This window comes from Aethina tumida, chromosome 5, assembly GCF_024364675.1.
Source record: "Aethina tumida isolate Nest 87 chromosome 5, icAetTumi1.1, whole genome shotgun sequence".
Lineage (NCBI taxonomy): Eukaryota > Metazoa > Arthropoda > Insecta > Coleoptera > Nitidulidae > Aethina > Aethina tumida.
The window spans coordinates 19,592,081-19,606,193 of NC_065439.1; the positions used below are offsets into that span (position 1 = coordinate 19,592,081).

The following is a 14,113-nucleotide window of genomic DNA, read 5'->3' on the forward strand; positions in this document are numbered from 1 at the left end:
TATTTGTTTCATTTTTGTGACAGATTATGTCACAGTTCCCATATTGTCAGAAGAAGAAGAGACACTTAACCTTATATTTCTAAATTTTTTCAGTTTTAAAATTTCAATGTGAAAATGGCAATGTTAACACGGTTGTTCACTGGAATAATCAAACGTAAGAATAAACCCATAGTAAATCCATAAACCCACGAATTCTTTTCAGATTCTGTCACGAATTCCCGATTTTTGTCAACACAAAATGTAACTAATGTTGTTTCAATTCTACCACAAATAGCCGTTTCCAACAATTGGATTTACAAGGAAAATGATAAAGTACAAACGCCTTTGACTAACATTAAAATAGATATCCCTAAGGGGTTCAATTACATCCCTTCAATAATTGAACCTCTCCAAAATCTTCACATAGAGGCACCATCAACCAGTGACAGTGACATTACAAAACATGCAGAACGGCTTATAGTTATTAGGAGAAAGAAAATGAAGAAGCATAAGCTGAGGAAACTAAGGAAACGAATGAAGTTTGAGTGGGCAAAGGTAAGATTCTGACCAGGTTCACATATACAAAACTTATTATTTAATTAAATTATTTGTGTAGTTGAGACAAAAGCGGGAATTGAAAAAGGAAAAAGAATTTCAAGCAATTTTAATGCAAAAGTGTAAAGAAGCAGAAGCATTCTCTGCTGAAAAATATGTGGAAGAAAAGCTTAACAAACTAAATGAGATTGTTATTCCAAGATATTGGAAGGGCAGAAGGTTGCCTGAATTTATTATTAGAGAGAAAATGGGATTACCACCAAAATAATTTGTTATGTGTTATAAATATAAATAAATACAATTTTATTAGATTTTTTATTTTTATTACTTTAATTTAGATATTCATTACAAATTGTATAACAAAAAGCACCAATTTATTTAGGAACCAGCTTCATATTATGAAATTTATTATTTACTTACAGAAGTAAATAAACCAAGTAATTTTGGATTATCTTTGATCAAAGAAATCAGAGAATTTATACGATCAGAAGTGAATTCAACTGGGTTCTGTTGGAATTCTTTGCCATATCTTTCACCAACAATTTTACATTTATGTTCCACCTTTGGTATACACGGCTTTTTCTTCTTAACAATATCTGTAAAAAAGTTCATCAGTTCGTTAAAACGTTATTAAATATAAAATTCACCTGGTTCTAGTTTGTCCTCAATTTCAGGCTCATATAATTTATCTATTGGATGTATAACATTCATTAATTTATCTCTAGTTGAAAATGATACAGTAGAGACAGTTTTCAATCCAGTACACTTGCATTTTCCACAAACTTTTAAGGACGTGGTCGATTTCCTAAATATTTCCAGAGAAGATTTTGTTGTCAACAGTTTTGAACTGCAAGAGATTTAAATGAAAATATAATTCTAATGCTAATTATATAATATACTGGTTGGGTTTCAATTCGAGGTCAATAAGAAGATCCAACGAATCCTTTGCATCTGACAAACGCGACTTCTTTTCTTCCCATAGAGCATCCTGAGCCTGAATAATGGAATCCTTTGTTGCTATTGCAAGTTTTGCTTCTGGTGTAATGATGACCCCAACTGTGATTAAATAAAATTAACGACGATATTTCATTTTGTTTAGCATTGAAACAACACCTTTTCCGGATTTAGTGGCGACAGATACGGTGTCGGGTTTGGGAGCGTCTTTACCAGAGAGTCTTTTTTGCGCTAATATATGTTCATATGATAAAACATTAGTTGTATCAGCAATAATTTCTTCATCATCTGCAGGCTGCTGTGTAACTGAATATTTATTATATAGTTTATTATATAGTTAGTATTTAATGTACCTTTTGTAAAATCAGGTGGTTCTGGATGTTCTTTAGTATCTAATTCTAGCCATTTCAAGTAGTCCATGATATCATCATATTGCGTGTCTAAAATTTCAGTCGTGCGTGACGATGAAGATTCAGTAGTTTCATCATGTTTAATATGCGCCAATGAAAGTCTATACAACTCCAAAGAATCCTTAGCCGATAAAATCGTTTTGGATTGTTCAACTTCTCCTATTTTCTGATAATCTATGTGGGCAGTAACCTGTGATGCATCACCAATTACGCATATGCCTGGTGGTTTACAAGGTTTAAAAAGGTTTTCTTTGTTGCATATTTCTTGAGAGTCCCATGAAATTTCCTCTTTGTCCTCTTCCATTTCTCCTTCCTCATCCTCTTCACTTATCTTGTCCATTTCGAAGGTAACTATCAATTTTTCATCAGGTTTGATCCTCTTCTTGCTGTAAAATTTATTTTCATTAAAGGGAGTCGAATTATACGAATTACTTGCCAGATTGGGAGTTCATCGTCGCTACTAAATCGGTATGTCTTAGGAACATTTTCCGCAACTTGTCTGAACTTCTGAATTAATAGTTCCACATCCGGACTCCAAAGATCATGGTCTCTAGTTACTTCAGCACCCTAATATTGCAATAAAAAGTAATAAGTAAATGAAAACGAAAATTTCCAAACTTACCGATGCAACTAAATCTCTAAAATCTTCTCTTATGTACAGAAGATTATTCCAATTAACAGCTGGTACAACAAAGTCAGCACCTCGACCTTCCATTTCCAAAAACTTCAACGTAGGCTCAACTTCTCTGTAGCACATATGGTGGTCCTTTGCCGTCAAACTATGAACACTTGACGTCGCCGAAGGTCCCTGTTTCCATTTCTTTAGAGGTGGCTCCTCACGACGTTTTAATTTATTAACACCTTCCTCTCTGATATTTTGAAGCGCATCAGTCAGTTCCATCACCAACAGTTTTTCAGTAGATAGGAGAAACTCTGCTTGGGTGGGTGTAGCTTGCAGAGCAAAGTTTATGAACTTCTGGAACTGCTTGAGAATTTGCATTATGCATTTCTCCCTCAGATTAATCTGAAATTCAAACTATAACTTCAAGAATTACGATAAACAAACGACTAACTCCTAATATTTTTTCTTCTCTTTCTTCTTGAAGTTTATTTATTTCCTCCCCTTGTTTGTCAATGATTTCATTCAATTTAGATATTTCTTTCTTGTAATATTCCTCAATGCTGAATTTCTCGGTGTTGCACTTCCTCCTCTCCATACACAGCACGTACATCATATTTGCCACGTTCCTGCACTCCAGGTGGTGCTTCAAATTCTTCATTTGTCTGTAGAAATGCAATTCGCGCAACTGCGCCTCGTAGTGATTCTGTATTTGCACACGTTTCATTTCGGCACCGAAATACTGACAAAGGAGCGCGTGCTGCTTCTCCAAATCCTCAATGAATAATTGGCACATATCTCTGACCGTTTTCTCCACCGCCTCTTTGATGGTGGCTTCGCAGTGTCGTTCCTGTTGCACCAGCACGTCGCAGATTTTGTTGAACTTCTTTTGCAGCTCGTCCTTAAGTATGTGCTCCTGGGCTTGCAACATGCGTCTGAGCTCGTTTTCGAACTTATCACTCAGAGCGGCAATCTTTGCCTGGCATTCTTCTTGAAGGCGGACGCCTAGACACACGAGAGACTTTTGCAATTCCTTCTTGAAGCAGAACATCAGATCGGCCTTCTGTTCCATCAGTGCCACTTCTTTCTCCATCTCCATTTGGTTCCAGTACTTCCTCTCGATTTTCGCACCGATTTCTGTCGTTCACTTCAAATTGTACAAATAATCGAAGAATAATTTGGTATATTACCTAAAATCCCTTGATGCGTAAGAGCTTTGATGTGCTTGGAAGTAAGTGGGGGCTTCAAGCATACTTTTCCAATTAAAAGGTCGCTAGGTGATGTCCATAAAGCTTGTCCGTCTGGTCCGATAAGGGGTGGAATAAGTCCCAATTCAATTTGCTGCTCTTCAGGGCAGTTTTCGAAAACGACATTGGCTACATTTATGCCTAAATTTTCTTTGATTTCTGATATTGTGGGCGTTCTCAAGTTTTGGATGGTTCGTTTGCGAGCTTGGGCATATGCGCTCCTTTCCAAATCTTAAAAGAATGGTTTTGTTGAGTCAATAATAAAATTACTATTACCAAATTTTACCAATAATAATTTTTTCCTCTTCTATTTTGTTGAGTTTTCGATGTGAACATACTATTTCGATCTCACTTGTATCACTCATTTTGAAAAAAAGCGGCCAATATAATTTCTAATTTTTTGACAACCCTTTGACTTTAGTGTACTGAGGGTTGCCTACTCCTTAACCGAAAAACAGGAGAAACTGAAGCCAATTGTGAAATAATTATTATGCACCCATAAATATTAGTTTATTTTTCTGTTTGGGTGCTTTAAACATGACATGAAAAAAATTTTATAGGTGAAAATTTTAGCCAGTAATATTTGACGTTTCATCAAATCAATGTAAACACTCGTCGTTTAACGTTAATTAATGATTAAAGTATAAAATGTCGACTAAATCAAAGAACAGTCCAAACATCCCTTACAGCGATGTCGCTATTAGAAACAATTTTTCTGTGGTAGAGTATTGTAGGACGTCTATGGCCGCACTTTCAGGCTGCACAGCAGGTAAACCTTTGCAGGATGCAAGAGTAAATATTATTAACGTTAATTTTTAGGTTTATTGGGATTAACGGGCTTGTACGGCGCATTTTTCTTCGTATTCTCAGTGGTCAGTTTATGGTTAATGGTCTTAGGAAAGGCAGGATTCAGTACATGGAACAAATACTTCATCTCACGTAAACCCCTGTTAACCAATAGCATTTATGGCCAACTATTCACGTACATATTATTCTGGACTTTTTTCTACGGCATGGTCCATGTATATTAGCTAATTTATTAATAAAATAATTCATAAAAAAGCCACCAGTTTCAATCAAATCAATACCCAACCAAAGTCACGTTGGCAACGCTGCTGGTAAATAATGGCGACCGACGAAAGAAATTTTCGTTCTGCCTATTACGAAAAAGTCGCCTCGCGCAGCGTCGAAGAAAAGAAATCGCTCGAAATCATACTCAAAGACAAACCATTGGACAGGAGGAAGCTGCAGCAGTACTGCCTCGCATTTTGCGTTCCCATTGCTTACAGGAACTTGCTATGGAAACTGCTGTTAGGTAAATTGTTCACCCAGCGTTGGCTGAACTGTGCCGGTCAATTCGAATTCCTATTTCAGATGTGGTGCCCGTGCATGTTGAAGCACATCCGTTCATAATGAACCAAAGGAAGCAGGAGTATGCGGATCTGATGAACGCCGTGAAGGCGATGAAACTCGTGGACAATTCCACGCCCAAGTCGCAGGTGTTTCTTGTCATGTGGCTGCTGCAGACCGGCAAATTAACGTTCGATTTGAATTTGTTCAATGATAAGGGGTTTTCTGCAATCAGTCAAGTTTTCATGCAGTTTTTTGATGACGATGTTGATGTATATTGGTTATCCAAGAATTTCTACCTCAAAATATTGGACTTTCAGAATGATATACCAGCACTTGTGGAAGGCGTCTATAGTTTATTACAAAAGGAAGATCCAGCACTGTTTAAATACCTTGAATCCAACAATATATTAGATAATTTGCCCATGGAGAAATGGTTCTATTCATGTTTTGCGGGAATTCTAAACGAGACTGCTTTGGGAAAGTAATTATCTAATTAAACTTTAAAAGAATATCAATTAAAATTTTTTTATTGCAGAATCTGGGATAAATTTGTAGGGGGTTCATTAAAAATACTATGTTTCGTCGCCGCTAATCTTTTAATGATAAACAAGGCCAAGTTACTCAAATGCAACGACTGGAATGAAGCTTTGTCGTGTGTAAAAGAAGTAACGTATCAATTACTATGAATTATTATAATTATTTATTTTATTTTCGTGTCTTTTAGATTTCTGATGAAATAGCGGATGTGATCGCCAACAAATCGATAGATATGTGGCAACAGTACGGTACCCATTTGGTAGTGGACGTGCGAATTATTAAGTGATTTAAATTTTTGTACAATTATCATTAGTTCCTAAAAAGAGCGTTTTTATATTGTTTATGTTACGTTTATAAAGAAATATATTGATTTATCTATTTCACCTTGTGTTATAACGAAATTCTCGTGATAGAAGGGTAATATGTTGTAAAATGGACTATTAAGCAATAACAGCTTTATGTAAAATTTCAATAAAAATTTTGTTCACATGTTTCCTAGAGGCACTTTTCGCCAATTCGATTCATAAATAAATTTTGAACATTTCTATTTGGTTCCAACATTCGCGCATGCGGTCGACCTATTGTTTCAGTGGTAGGGGAACTGGGGCGTGCCTCTAGCCAATAAGGTAACTTCAAATACCGATACATGTTTCAAGAACTGGTGGATTCAGGATTTTAATACTGCATCTCTTTTTTATTATGATATGGCGACAACCAGTAATAACACGAAATGAATTATTAACAGAAAAAACGGCGTTGATGAAGTGGTTTTTTAATTAAATAAATATGAATGTCCAGTTTAAATTACTATAGTAAAATATTTCTTGCTAAATAATTAAATTGCCCAATTCATAATTTGAATACTTTAACCAATATAGGACAAATTAGCTTCAAATAAAATAACTATAATTATTTATCTATTTATGTTTTTATCTATGGGGTATATGTCATAGATCGTTCTATGTTTGTAAACTTATGGTTTCTTGGGTGTAATTGTAGATAATGATTGTATATTTCGCCGAATTTATGAATTCTCTTTGATAATAATGTAAATACAAATAGAATTCATATCGCAGTGTTTTTACAGTACCGCAACTTAGCTGACGTTACCATTTTCGTCTGAATGCCACGAAACAATGACTGAACACGAATCGAAAAGTTTGTTAGCAAAATACGTGACTATTTTCCTTGTGGTTTCCGGCTACTGGTCAGTAACAGAAATAAACTTAAAGAAAGATAATTTATAAAATATATTTTCGTTTTTGAGGTTATATTTATGTGGAGTTGGCATAGTAAACAAATGAGTGGCGCTTATTTTAAAATTTGATTTCAGGTTTGTCTCAATATGCACGGTTTTCGTGAACAAAACATTACTGAGCAATATAAATTTGGATGCACCCATGTTCATTGCGTTCACACAAACACTAATTACTGTGTTCATTTGTTTGTTCAAAAAACAGCTCAGCAAAATGTTTCCTGATAAATTTCACTTTCCTGATACAGACGTTTGGGATTGGTACACGATTAAGGCCGTAAGTTATTTATTCGGCAAAATAATAACAAAATTAGCAACTTTTTATTGCTAGATATTAGTGATAATCCCTATCAAAACTTATTAATCCAATGCAATACAACGTTAATAAAAAATAAAACGCATTACGAATTTCCACAATTAATTTTTGAGAATGAAAATAAAAATTCCATTATTTCAGATTGCACCAGTCTCAATCATGTTCACCTCAATGATTGCAACAAATAATTTGTGCCTAAAATATGTATCTGTGGCATTTTATTACATTGGAAGATCTTTGACTACAATTTTTAATGTCTGCTTGACTTATTTAATTTTGGGTGAAAAAACATCAAAAAGGTGTATTTTTTTCTGCCTTGTGATAATTTTTGGTTTCTATTTAGGAGTAGACCAAGAAAATATTGCAGGTAATAAAATAATGATCAAAAATTAAAATTAATTCTCATATTTTAATAATTTTAGGCAGTTTATCAGTAATGGGAACATTGTTTGGCATATTAGGATCTCTATCCCTTTCACTATTTTCAATATTCACCAAAAGGGTGTTGCCAAAAGTAAATGGTGAAGTTTGGGCGTTATCATATGCCAACAATGTATATGCCACAATTTTGTTCATACCAATGATGATAGTCAATGGTGAAATCACTCAATTAATTAACTATAAGGACATTTTCGATTCGTATTTTTGGACCATTATGGTGATAGGGGGCATATTTGGATTTGCCATTGGTTTCTTCACTTCATTACAAATAAAGGTAATTATTTCAAAAATATTCAGCACGTAAATTACATTAAATTTGTTATAGTTCACATCAGCTTTGACCCATAATATCTCTGGTACTGCCAAAGCATGTGCCCAAACAGTCCTGGCCACATACTGGTACCAAGAAACAAAATCATTACTGTGGTGGACCTCCAACATGATAATATTGCTTGGGTCCGCCGGTTATGCAAGGGTGAAACAATTGGATATGGAGAAAAAACATAGGGCAACACCTACATACAATAGAGTATAAAATTTACTCTAAATTGTTGAAATGTTTGACTAACATTTTTTTAGCCCACTTTTTTTTGAGGCGCCAGTATTAATTGGTACCGAGATATAATTCTTTTATCTAAAATGTCCACTCCTTAGGCAAAACTACCTGTGATATTATTTGATTACATCTTAATACCAATTTTATTCATTGTTTTGTTCCATCTTTATTGAATATATTGAACTGTGTTTTATAAATAAAAATATTTAACCAATCACATAAATTTTATTTAAAAATATCAACTGCACAAACAAATATCAATTTGGTCCTTCTGAACCCATCCAAAAAACTTCAAAAAATGCAACTAGATTTAATTCACTGATCCAAAATATTTCTTTGAACCTTCTGGGTCTGGTTTGATGGTCTTCTGTCCTTTTCTCCAATTGGCAGGGCAAACTGGAAAAACAAATTTACAACCTGCAAGTAGTACTAATAAATAAACATACCTTCTCCATGTTCCTCTACAAATCGCAGTGCTTCAATAACCCTCAAGGCTTCATCAACAGATCTGCCGATGGGCAAATCATTCACAGTAATTTGCCTTAAAATGCCATTTGGGTCAATAATGAACATGCCCCTAAGAGCAATGCCTTCACTTTCAATCAACACATCATATTTCCTGGAAATCTCTTTATTGATATCTGAAAGAAGTGGGTACCTAATCTGTCCTAAACCACCTTCAGATCTTTTGGTATTGATCCAACCCAAGTGAGAGAATTGGGAATCAATCGAACATCCTATAACTTCTGCATTCAATGCCCTGAAGTCCTCAATCCTGTCGTCTAAGGCAATGAGCTCAGTTGGACAGACAAATGTGCTAAAAGTCACAATTAGTGTTTTATCTCAGTTATGTCAGTTACTACTTACAAGTCTAGTGGATAGAACACTAAGACAACGTATTTGCCTTTGTAGTCACTCAGCTTGATGTTTTTGAAGGTGTTGTTCACCACTGCGACCCCACTGAAATCTGGAGCAGGATGTTGGACTTGCGGCGACGCGAGACAATGGCCTATGTGTTAGCAGAATGTAAAAACTGTTACGTAAATGTTACAAATTCTTACTCATGGAGATTGTTCTGACGGCATTGCACCTGACAACCGGGGCAGCTGATTTTATCAATTGGGGCGCCTAAAATCCAAAAATAATGTTTAATTTAATTCGACCAACTGCAGCATGTTACCTTTCTGATCAACGAAGAAAACAAACTGGCCATTTTAACTGATTTTATTTGAATAACCGGCGGAAAATAAGTGATTTTGCAAGTTACGAAATTTTTGAGGTTAAACTCATCAATGTCACGGACCGGAATGTGATGTAATAAGATTTATGTTGAAGTTTTTAAACTTTTTTACTTTATTGTTGGATGAGAATTACAAGTTCAATTAAAATTAACTTAATGTGTATAAATTTAATATCTTGAATTTACATTTTGTGCTTTATTTTGTGATTACGAATATCATTATTAGAATCCGGGCTCACATGCAACAAAAAAAGGAATCAACATTTTAAATACATTAATAATACATTTATATGATTATTTTTTTGTTACACCATGTGTATGCTAAAAAATATATTTAACAATATTTATGTTATTTATTTTGTTTTAATTACAAACAGTTAACACATATTATTTGTTTATTGATAACCAAATATATATTTTAAAGTTGACTGCTTACACCAAAAGGCTGCTGTCTTAAAACAACAATATCGTTTTATTGTAGATTATTTTTTATTCTAATTAATAAAAAAAATTTATTTAATAAATCATTAAAATATACTTTATGTTAAACCATAAAAAATAAGAGACACTTTTACTGATGCGATCAATATTTAGTTATAATATGAATTATAAAAGCACCCAACTGTGAAAAATCGATTGATTCATGCATAATGAAATAATTCGTCGATGTTTGAACAGCGTGCCAGATATAGCCGTTTGATTTCTATAGAATTATTTGATATGACAGTGTTAAATGATCAGCCCGATTAATTCGTAAACCCGACCTGATAATAGTATCGATTGCGGTTATCACGTTTTATCTATTTTCCCCTGTATTTACTCAGCGACAATAAAATACAGTAGTGCACCTTTGAACAATTCATACATAAGTGCTAGAATCGTGCATGCGAAAAAAATCCGTGTCTGTGAAGCGACAGATTAGATTAAAAGTATTTAGTAGTCCAATTAATGGGTTGGCTAACGAGCGTAACGAAAACACCCGCAGACCGTATATTACGATTATATATCAACGTTAATTTGTTATAATAATATAAAGGCAACTTCGTAAATATACAAACACCCAACTGAAAATATATTTCGCCGCTGTTTGTTGTGACGTTTTCAAGTAAATGTTTGGATTGGGAGATCCAACACAGACTCCAACGATTTAAAATAAATCGATTATTTCCCTCTTTAAACCGTGTACCGATAGTTTAGTGATATGGTGCGGAAATTTCGGTCTCCATTGTTTTCGTCGCGGCGCCGGTTCTGTAACAGTTTAATATGAAAACATGAAATTTAACTCACCCTGTGCCATCCTTGTCCTCGTTACAATATATTCTCAAATCTGTGTTTCTAAAAGACATTCTGGTAAGTTTTTTATTACTAATTTTTCGATATTTTTTAGGTATAATGTTGCTATTTGCACATAAATTATACACAATTTTTCTAGAATCATATCTAGACTTCACCGGATACTGCGGTTCCACTTAGATAAAATTGTCGTTTTAATTATTATTTAATTCATACAATTAACTTTCATATTTATTATAATAAAATATTTTTGAAATAAATGTGTATTTACAAACGGTGGTAACTCACACGTTTGCACGTGTTGACCCTTGCTATACAACTCGATTAAAATAAACAGTACTTTTATTGATAATCAAACATATTTGAGCTAAAATAAATAAATAGAAGCAATAAAATTATGTTCACAAACATACCTATGCATTGTCATCTTCTCTAAATATAACTGTTTGATAAATACTTGACTTAGAATTTTTACAGATAATACTGTTTATAAATGTCGATTAAACGGATTGATATGTTTCAGGCATTTAGATTCTTTCTTAATGACACGTAAACAAAACGACGGATATTTATTTATCCGTTGTAGCTATAAATCTTTCATTTATTTTTGCTGTTGAAAACCCATTGATAAAATAAGTATCAATAGTTTATATTTAAAATATATGGCATATACAAAACGTCGGACCTCAAAATTTACGTAAATGTAAATCATTATTAACTATCGAATGTTTTCGCACGTAGGTGTCAGAAAAAATGTGATCCCGGTGGTAAAAATGATTGAAGTTAAAGCAGGAAAGAATATCTCATTGATCTGCAAGGATTTTCATAGCAATCATCACAATCCTGTTAATAATGGAATCACTTGGGATCAACTGGTATGGTATCTTAAATATTTGTAATATGACTATTAAAATCATAGAGTTTCAGCCTTGCGAAAGCAATGACTATAACGACTGTGATACGGAAAACGCTAATGACATAGGTACCAGCAAGAAATGGAGGTCCTTAAGTGAATTTTCTGGGCTGGGCAACCTAATCATTAAGGACGTTAAAGAGAGTAATGCCGGCCTTTATAGGTGCATGGATAACAGACGCATCAAGAAACTCTTCGATGTTAAAGTTAGAAGTAAGACACATGATATATTGTGGTTTCGCAATAAACTCCAATTTTTGCAGACTTCGACACTTCTTCAAATGACATGAACACGACGGTGGACGACGTGGTAGATTTGGATTTGGTGTACACGCCAGCCTACAAATCCATGCACTTCATCATCAGGTGCAACGTCACCCTCTCGGCTCCTGTGAAAATCATTTGGTTCAAAAGGTGCGAGCAGAACTCCAAGTCGGTACTCAACGAAGACGGACTGTACTATTGCCACATCGTCTCCAACATCACCTCGTACAGTAACAGGGACGTGAATTTGAGCAAGTTGAAGATCTACAACGCCCAACATTCGGACAGTGGGGTTTACGTTTGTGTTGCCATAACTGGAATGGGGAGGTTCGACAAAACTATTGTGGTTGATATTCCGAAAGTCGACGAGGAGGAGGGCATTTCGTTGCTGCTGTTTTTGATACCGTGCGTCCTGTTTATACCGATCTTGTTAGTGTGGCTGTGTTATCACTTTAGAAAGTGGAGGAGCAAATCGATGCGATACATGAGGCCGACCAAAATTGTGGCGCAGCCACAAGAGCGAATTTGAGAGGAGTTATTGTTATGAATTTCTGGTATTTATTCCCTATTGCTGTCCCGAAAAAGGACTGAATATCTCTGTGATTTATATTTTTTAATAAAGTACATGATTTATGTTTTATTTATATTATTTTCAATTATAATCATAAATATGTATTCTGAAAATTTAAGTAAGTCATTTAAATTTCTTGTGAAATTGAAATTTCCTGTTTTAATAACCCATTAGTTTGACTGGTTATTCATAGATGGCGCAATAATAGAAAATGAAGGTATTGGTAAGGATGTCAATAGATGGGACTACTAGAGGAGAATTTGAAAACTTTTAAATATTTAAAAATATTATGAACTTTTTTCATAGTTAGTTATTTAAAATTAAGAGTACTGTCACAAATGTCATTACTGATATAAATGATATGATAAAAATACATACGATATATTTTATATCATCATAATATTAATTATTAAATAAAGTTTACATTTTTCTAAATATAATTGTTTGAATTTGAGGTGTGAATAAATATTAATTATTTAAGTAAACTGTGATAAAGTTAAGAAAAAAAATGTGTTCATAATTTAAAAGAATTTGTTGCAAAAAGAAAAAAACATAAATTAGTTTCCATTGAATGATTTCTGTAGCAGTTTAAATAGAAAATTAGGAAACGGACAAAAAAAAAAGAACAAATAAAAAAGCAAAAAGACAAGTGGGCATAGAAAAAGCGGCATCATTAGAGTCGTGGTTGGCCAATATTGCTACGTAGTGCTTGAAATCGCCACTAAATGTCAAATAAAAGCTCATCGGGCTTTTTACGGTCTACGAGTTGCGGAGCGCCGGTAATAGAAAACGCGAATCAAAAGGAAGTGCCTTTTGTTTTCGTTACTATTTTTAACTTATACCAAAATTGAATTGTAAATTTAAATCCCAACCAATGTGGCGTTCACCCAGCCAAACTTTTAACACGGAATAATGTAACGATCTATTTACCACTGAGCGCACTTTAAATACAAATAAACAATTTTCGTCCGGCAAATTTATATGAATCATTCCACGTATCGAGCGAGGGTCGAGGTCCCAGAGCGACTTTTACAGTCATCTGCGATTTCGGATGGGAAGATCGGTGAATTAATCTGTGCTCGTCTATTAAAAGCCTCAATGGACACCCCACAGATTAACCCGCCGGCTCCGGGGTGGGGTGGCACCTGCCGCAGGAAATTTGAGACGCTGACACACAAATAGCCTCAAGTTTGCTCTCTAATTGTGATTAGAATGTATGGCATTACAAGAGGAAAAACCTAAATTAATTGGTCGCCAATAGTAACATAAACTCTTCTCCGTCCACTCTGTTCCATGACCATTAGTGTGGTACTATTTAAAGATCATGCTATTTATTCTTTCTAGTAAGGCTTCTTGGTTTTTTTTCATAGTTACATATTTTTTGTATTTCCGTGTTCATTTCCCCGTTGTCCCATCAATCCGTATAAAAGTATGTAAAATTTCAATAAAACAAAAAATATGTTGGGGCCGTTATCAAAGTCAATTAATGGTGGCCGTGTCTGGTTATTTATTCCTCCCATGAAATATTTCTTTGTGCGGCGGTTTCCGCGTCCGAATCGGCATTAGCACTGATAAATAATGATTGGATTTGGACCCGACCGAATGACAAA

At 34.3% G+C, this 14,113-nt stretch overlaps 7 protein-coding genes across 7 annotated transcripts; 5 read left to right on the top strand and 2 right to left on the bottom strand.

Moving 5' to 3' along the window:
• Positions 1 to 4: 4 nt before the first annotated feature.
• LOC109596203 (uncharacterized) lies at positions 5 to 845 on the top strand. The gene is made up of 3 exons (XM_020011698.2): positions 5 to 154; positions 203 to 534; positions 596 to 845. Exons 1-3 carry the CDS (start codon positions 115 to 117, stop codon positions 800 to 802), a joined length of 579 nt encoding a protein of 192 aa, XP_019867257.1. The 5' UTR covers positions 5 to 114; the 3' UTR covers positions 803 to 845.
• LOC109596182 (uncharacterized) lies at positions 842 to 4,180 on the bottom strand. The gene is made up of 10 exons (XM_020011679.2): positions 4,051 to 4,180; positions 3,708 to 3,995; positions 2,972 to 3,654; positions 2,521 to 2,922; positions 2,335 to 2,465; positions 1,842 to 2,284; positions 1,648 to 1,794; positions 1,434 to 1,590; positions 1,182 to 1,381; positions 842 to 1,130 (listed from the first exon to the last, which is right to left on the bottom strand). Exons 1-10 carry the CDS (start codon positions 4,127 to 4,129, stop codon positions 943 to 945), a joined length of 2,718 nt encoding a protein of 905 aa, XP_019867238.2. The 5' UTR covers positions 4,130 to 4,180; the 3' UTR covers positions 842 to 942.
• A 207-nt stretch (positions 4,181 to 4,387) lies between these two features.
• LOC109596181 (ER membrane protein complex subunit 6) lies at positions 4,388 to 4,830 on the top strand. The gene is made up of 2 exons (XM_020011678.2): positions 4,388 to 4,533; positions 4,584 to 4,830. Exons 1-2 carry the CDS (start codon positions 4,413 to 4,415, stop codon positions 4,793 to 4,795), a joined length of 333 nt encoding a protein of 110 aa, XP_019867237.1. The 5' UTR covers positions 4,388 to 4,412; the 3' UTR covers positions 4,796 to 4,830.
• Positions 4,831 to 4,851: 21 nt separating this feature from the next.
• Positions 4,852 to 6,037, top strand: LOC109596194 (TBC1 domain family member 7). The gene is made up of 4 exons (XM_020011691.2): positions 4,852 to 5,079; positions 5,139 to 5,598; positions 5,653 to 5,782; positions 5,842 to 6,037. Exons 1-4 carry the CDS (start codon positions 4,890 to 4,892, stop codon positions 5,938 to 5,940), a joined length of 879 nt encoding a protein of 292 aa, XP_019867250.1. The 5' UTR covers positions 4,852 to 4,889; the 3' UTR covers positions 5,941 to 6,037.
• Positions 6,038 to 6,619: 582 nt separating this feature from the next.
• LOC109596173 (GDP-fucose transporter 1) lies at positions 6,620 to 8,436 on the top strand. The gene is made up of 6 exons (XM_020011669.2): positions 6,620 to 6,861; positions 6,988 to 7,186; positions 7,367 to 7,592; positions 7,648 to 7,940; positions 7,992 to 8,195; positions 8,246 to 8,436. The coding sequence occupies exons 1-6, from the start codon at positions 6,791 to 6,793 to the stop codon at positions 8,258 to 8,260; spliced, it is 1,008 nt and encodes a 335-aa protein (XP_019867228.1). The 5' UTR covers positions 6,620 to 6,790; the 3' UTR covers positions 8,261 to 8,436.
• LOC109596172 (peroxiredoxin-2) lies at positions 8,428 to 9,562 on the bottom strand. Its single transcript, XM_020011668.2, has 5 exons — positions 9,403 to 9,562; positions 9,284 to 9,350; positions 9,090 to 9,231; positions 8,669 to 9,039; positions 8,428 to 8,618 (listed from the first exon to the last, which is right to left on the bottom strand). Exons 1-5 carry the CDS (start codon positions 9,433 to 9,435, stop codon positions 8,533 to 8,535), a joined length of 699 nt encoding a protein of 232 aa, XP_019867227.1. The 5' UTR covers positions 9,436 to 9,562; the 3' UTR covers positions 8,428 to 8,532.
• A 473-nt stretch (positions 9,563 to 10,035) lies between these two features.
• On the top strand, positions 10,036 to 12,572 carry LOC109596196 (uncharacterized). Its single transcript, XM_020011694.2, has 4 exons — positions 10,036 to 10,812; positions 11,497 to 11,630; positions 11,683 to 11,881; positions 11,932 to 12,572. Exons 1-4 carry the CDS (start codon positions 10,734 to 10,736, stop codon positions 12,459 to 12,461), a joined length of 942 nt encoding a protein of 313 aa, XP_019867253.1. The 5' UTR covers positions 10,036 to 10,733; the 3' UTR covers positions 12,462 to 12,572.
• The last annotated feature ends 1,541 nt before the right edge of the window (positions 12,573 to 14,113 follow it).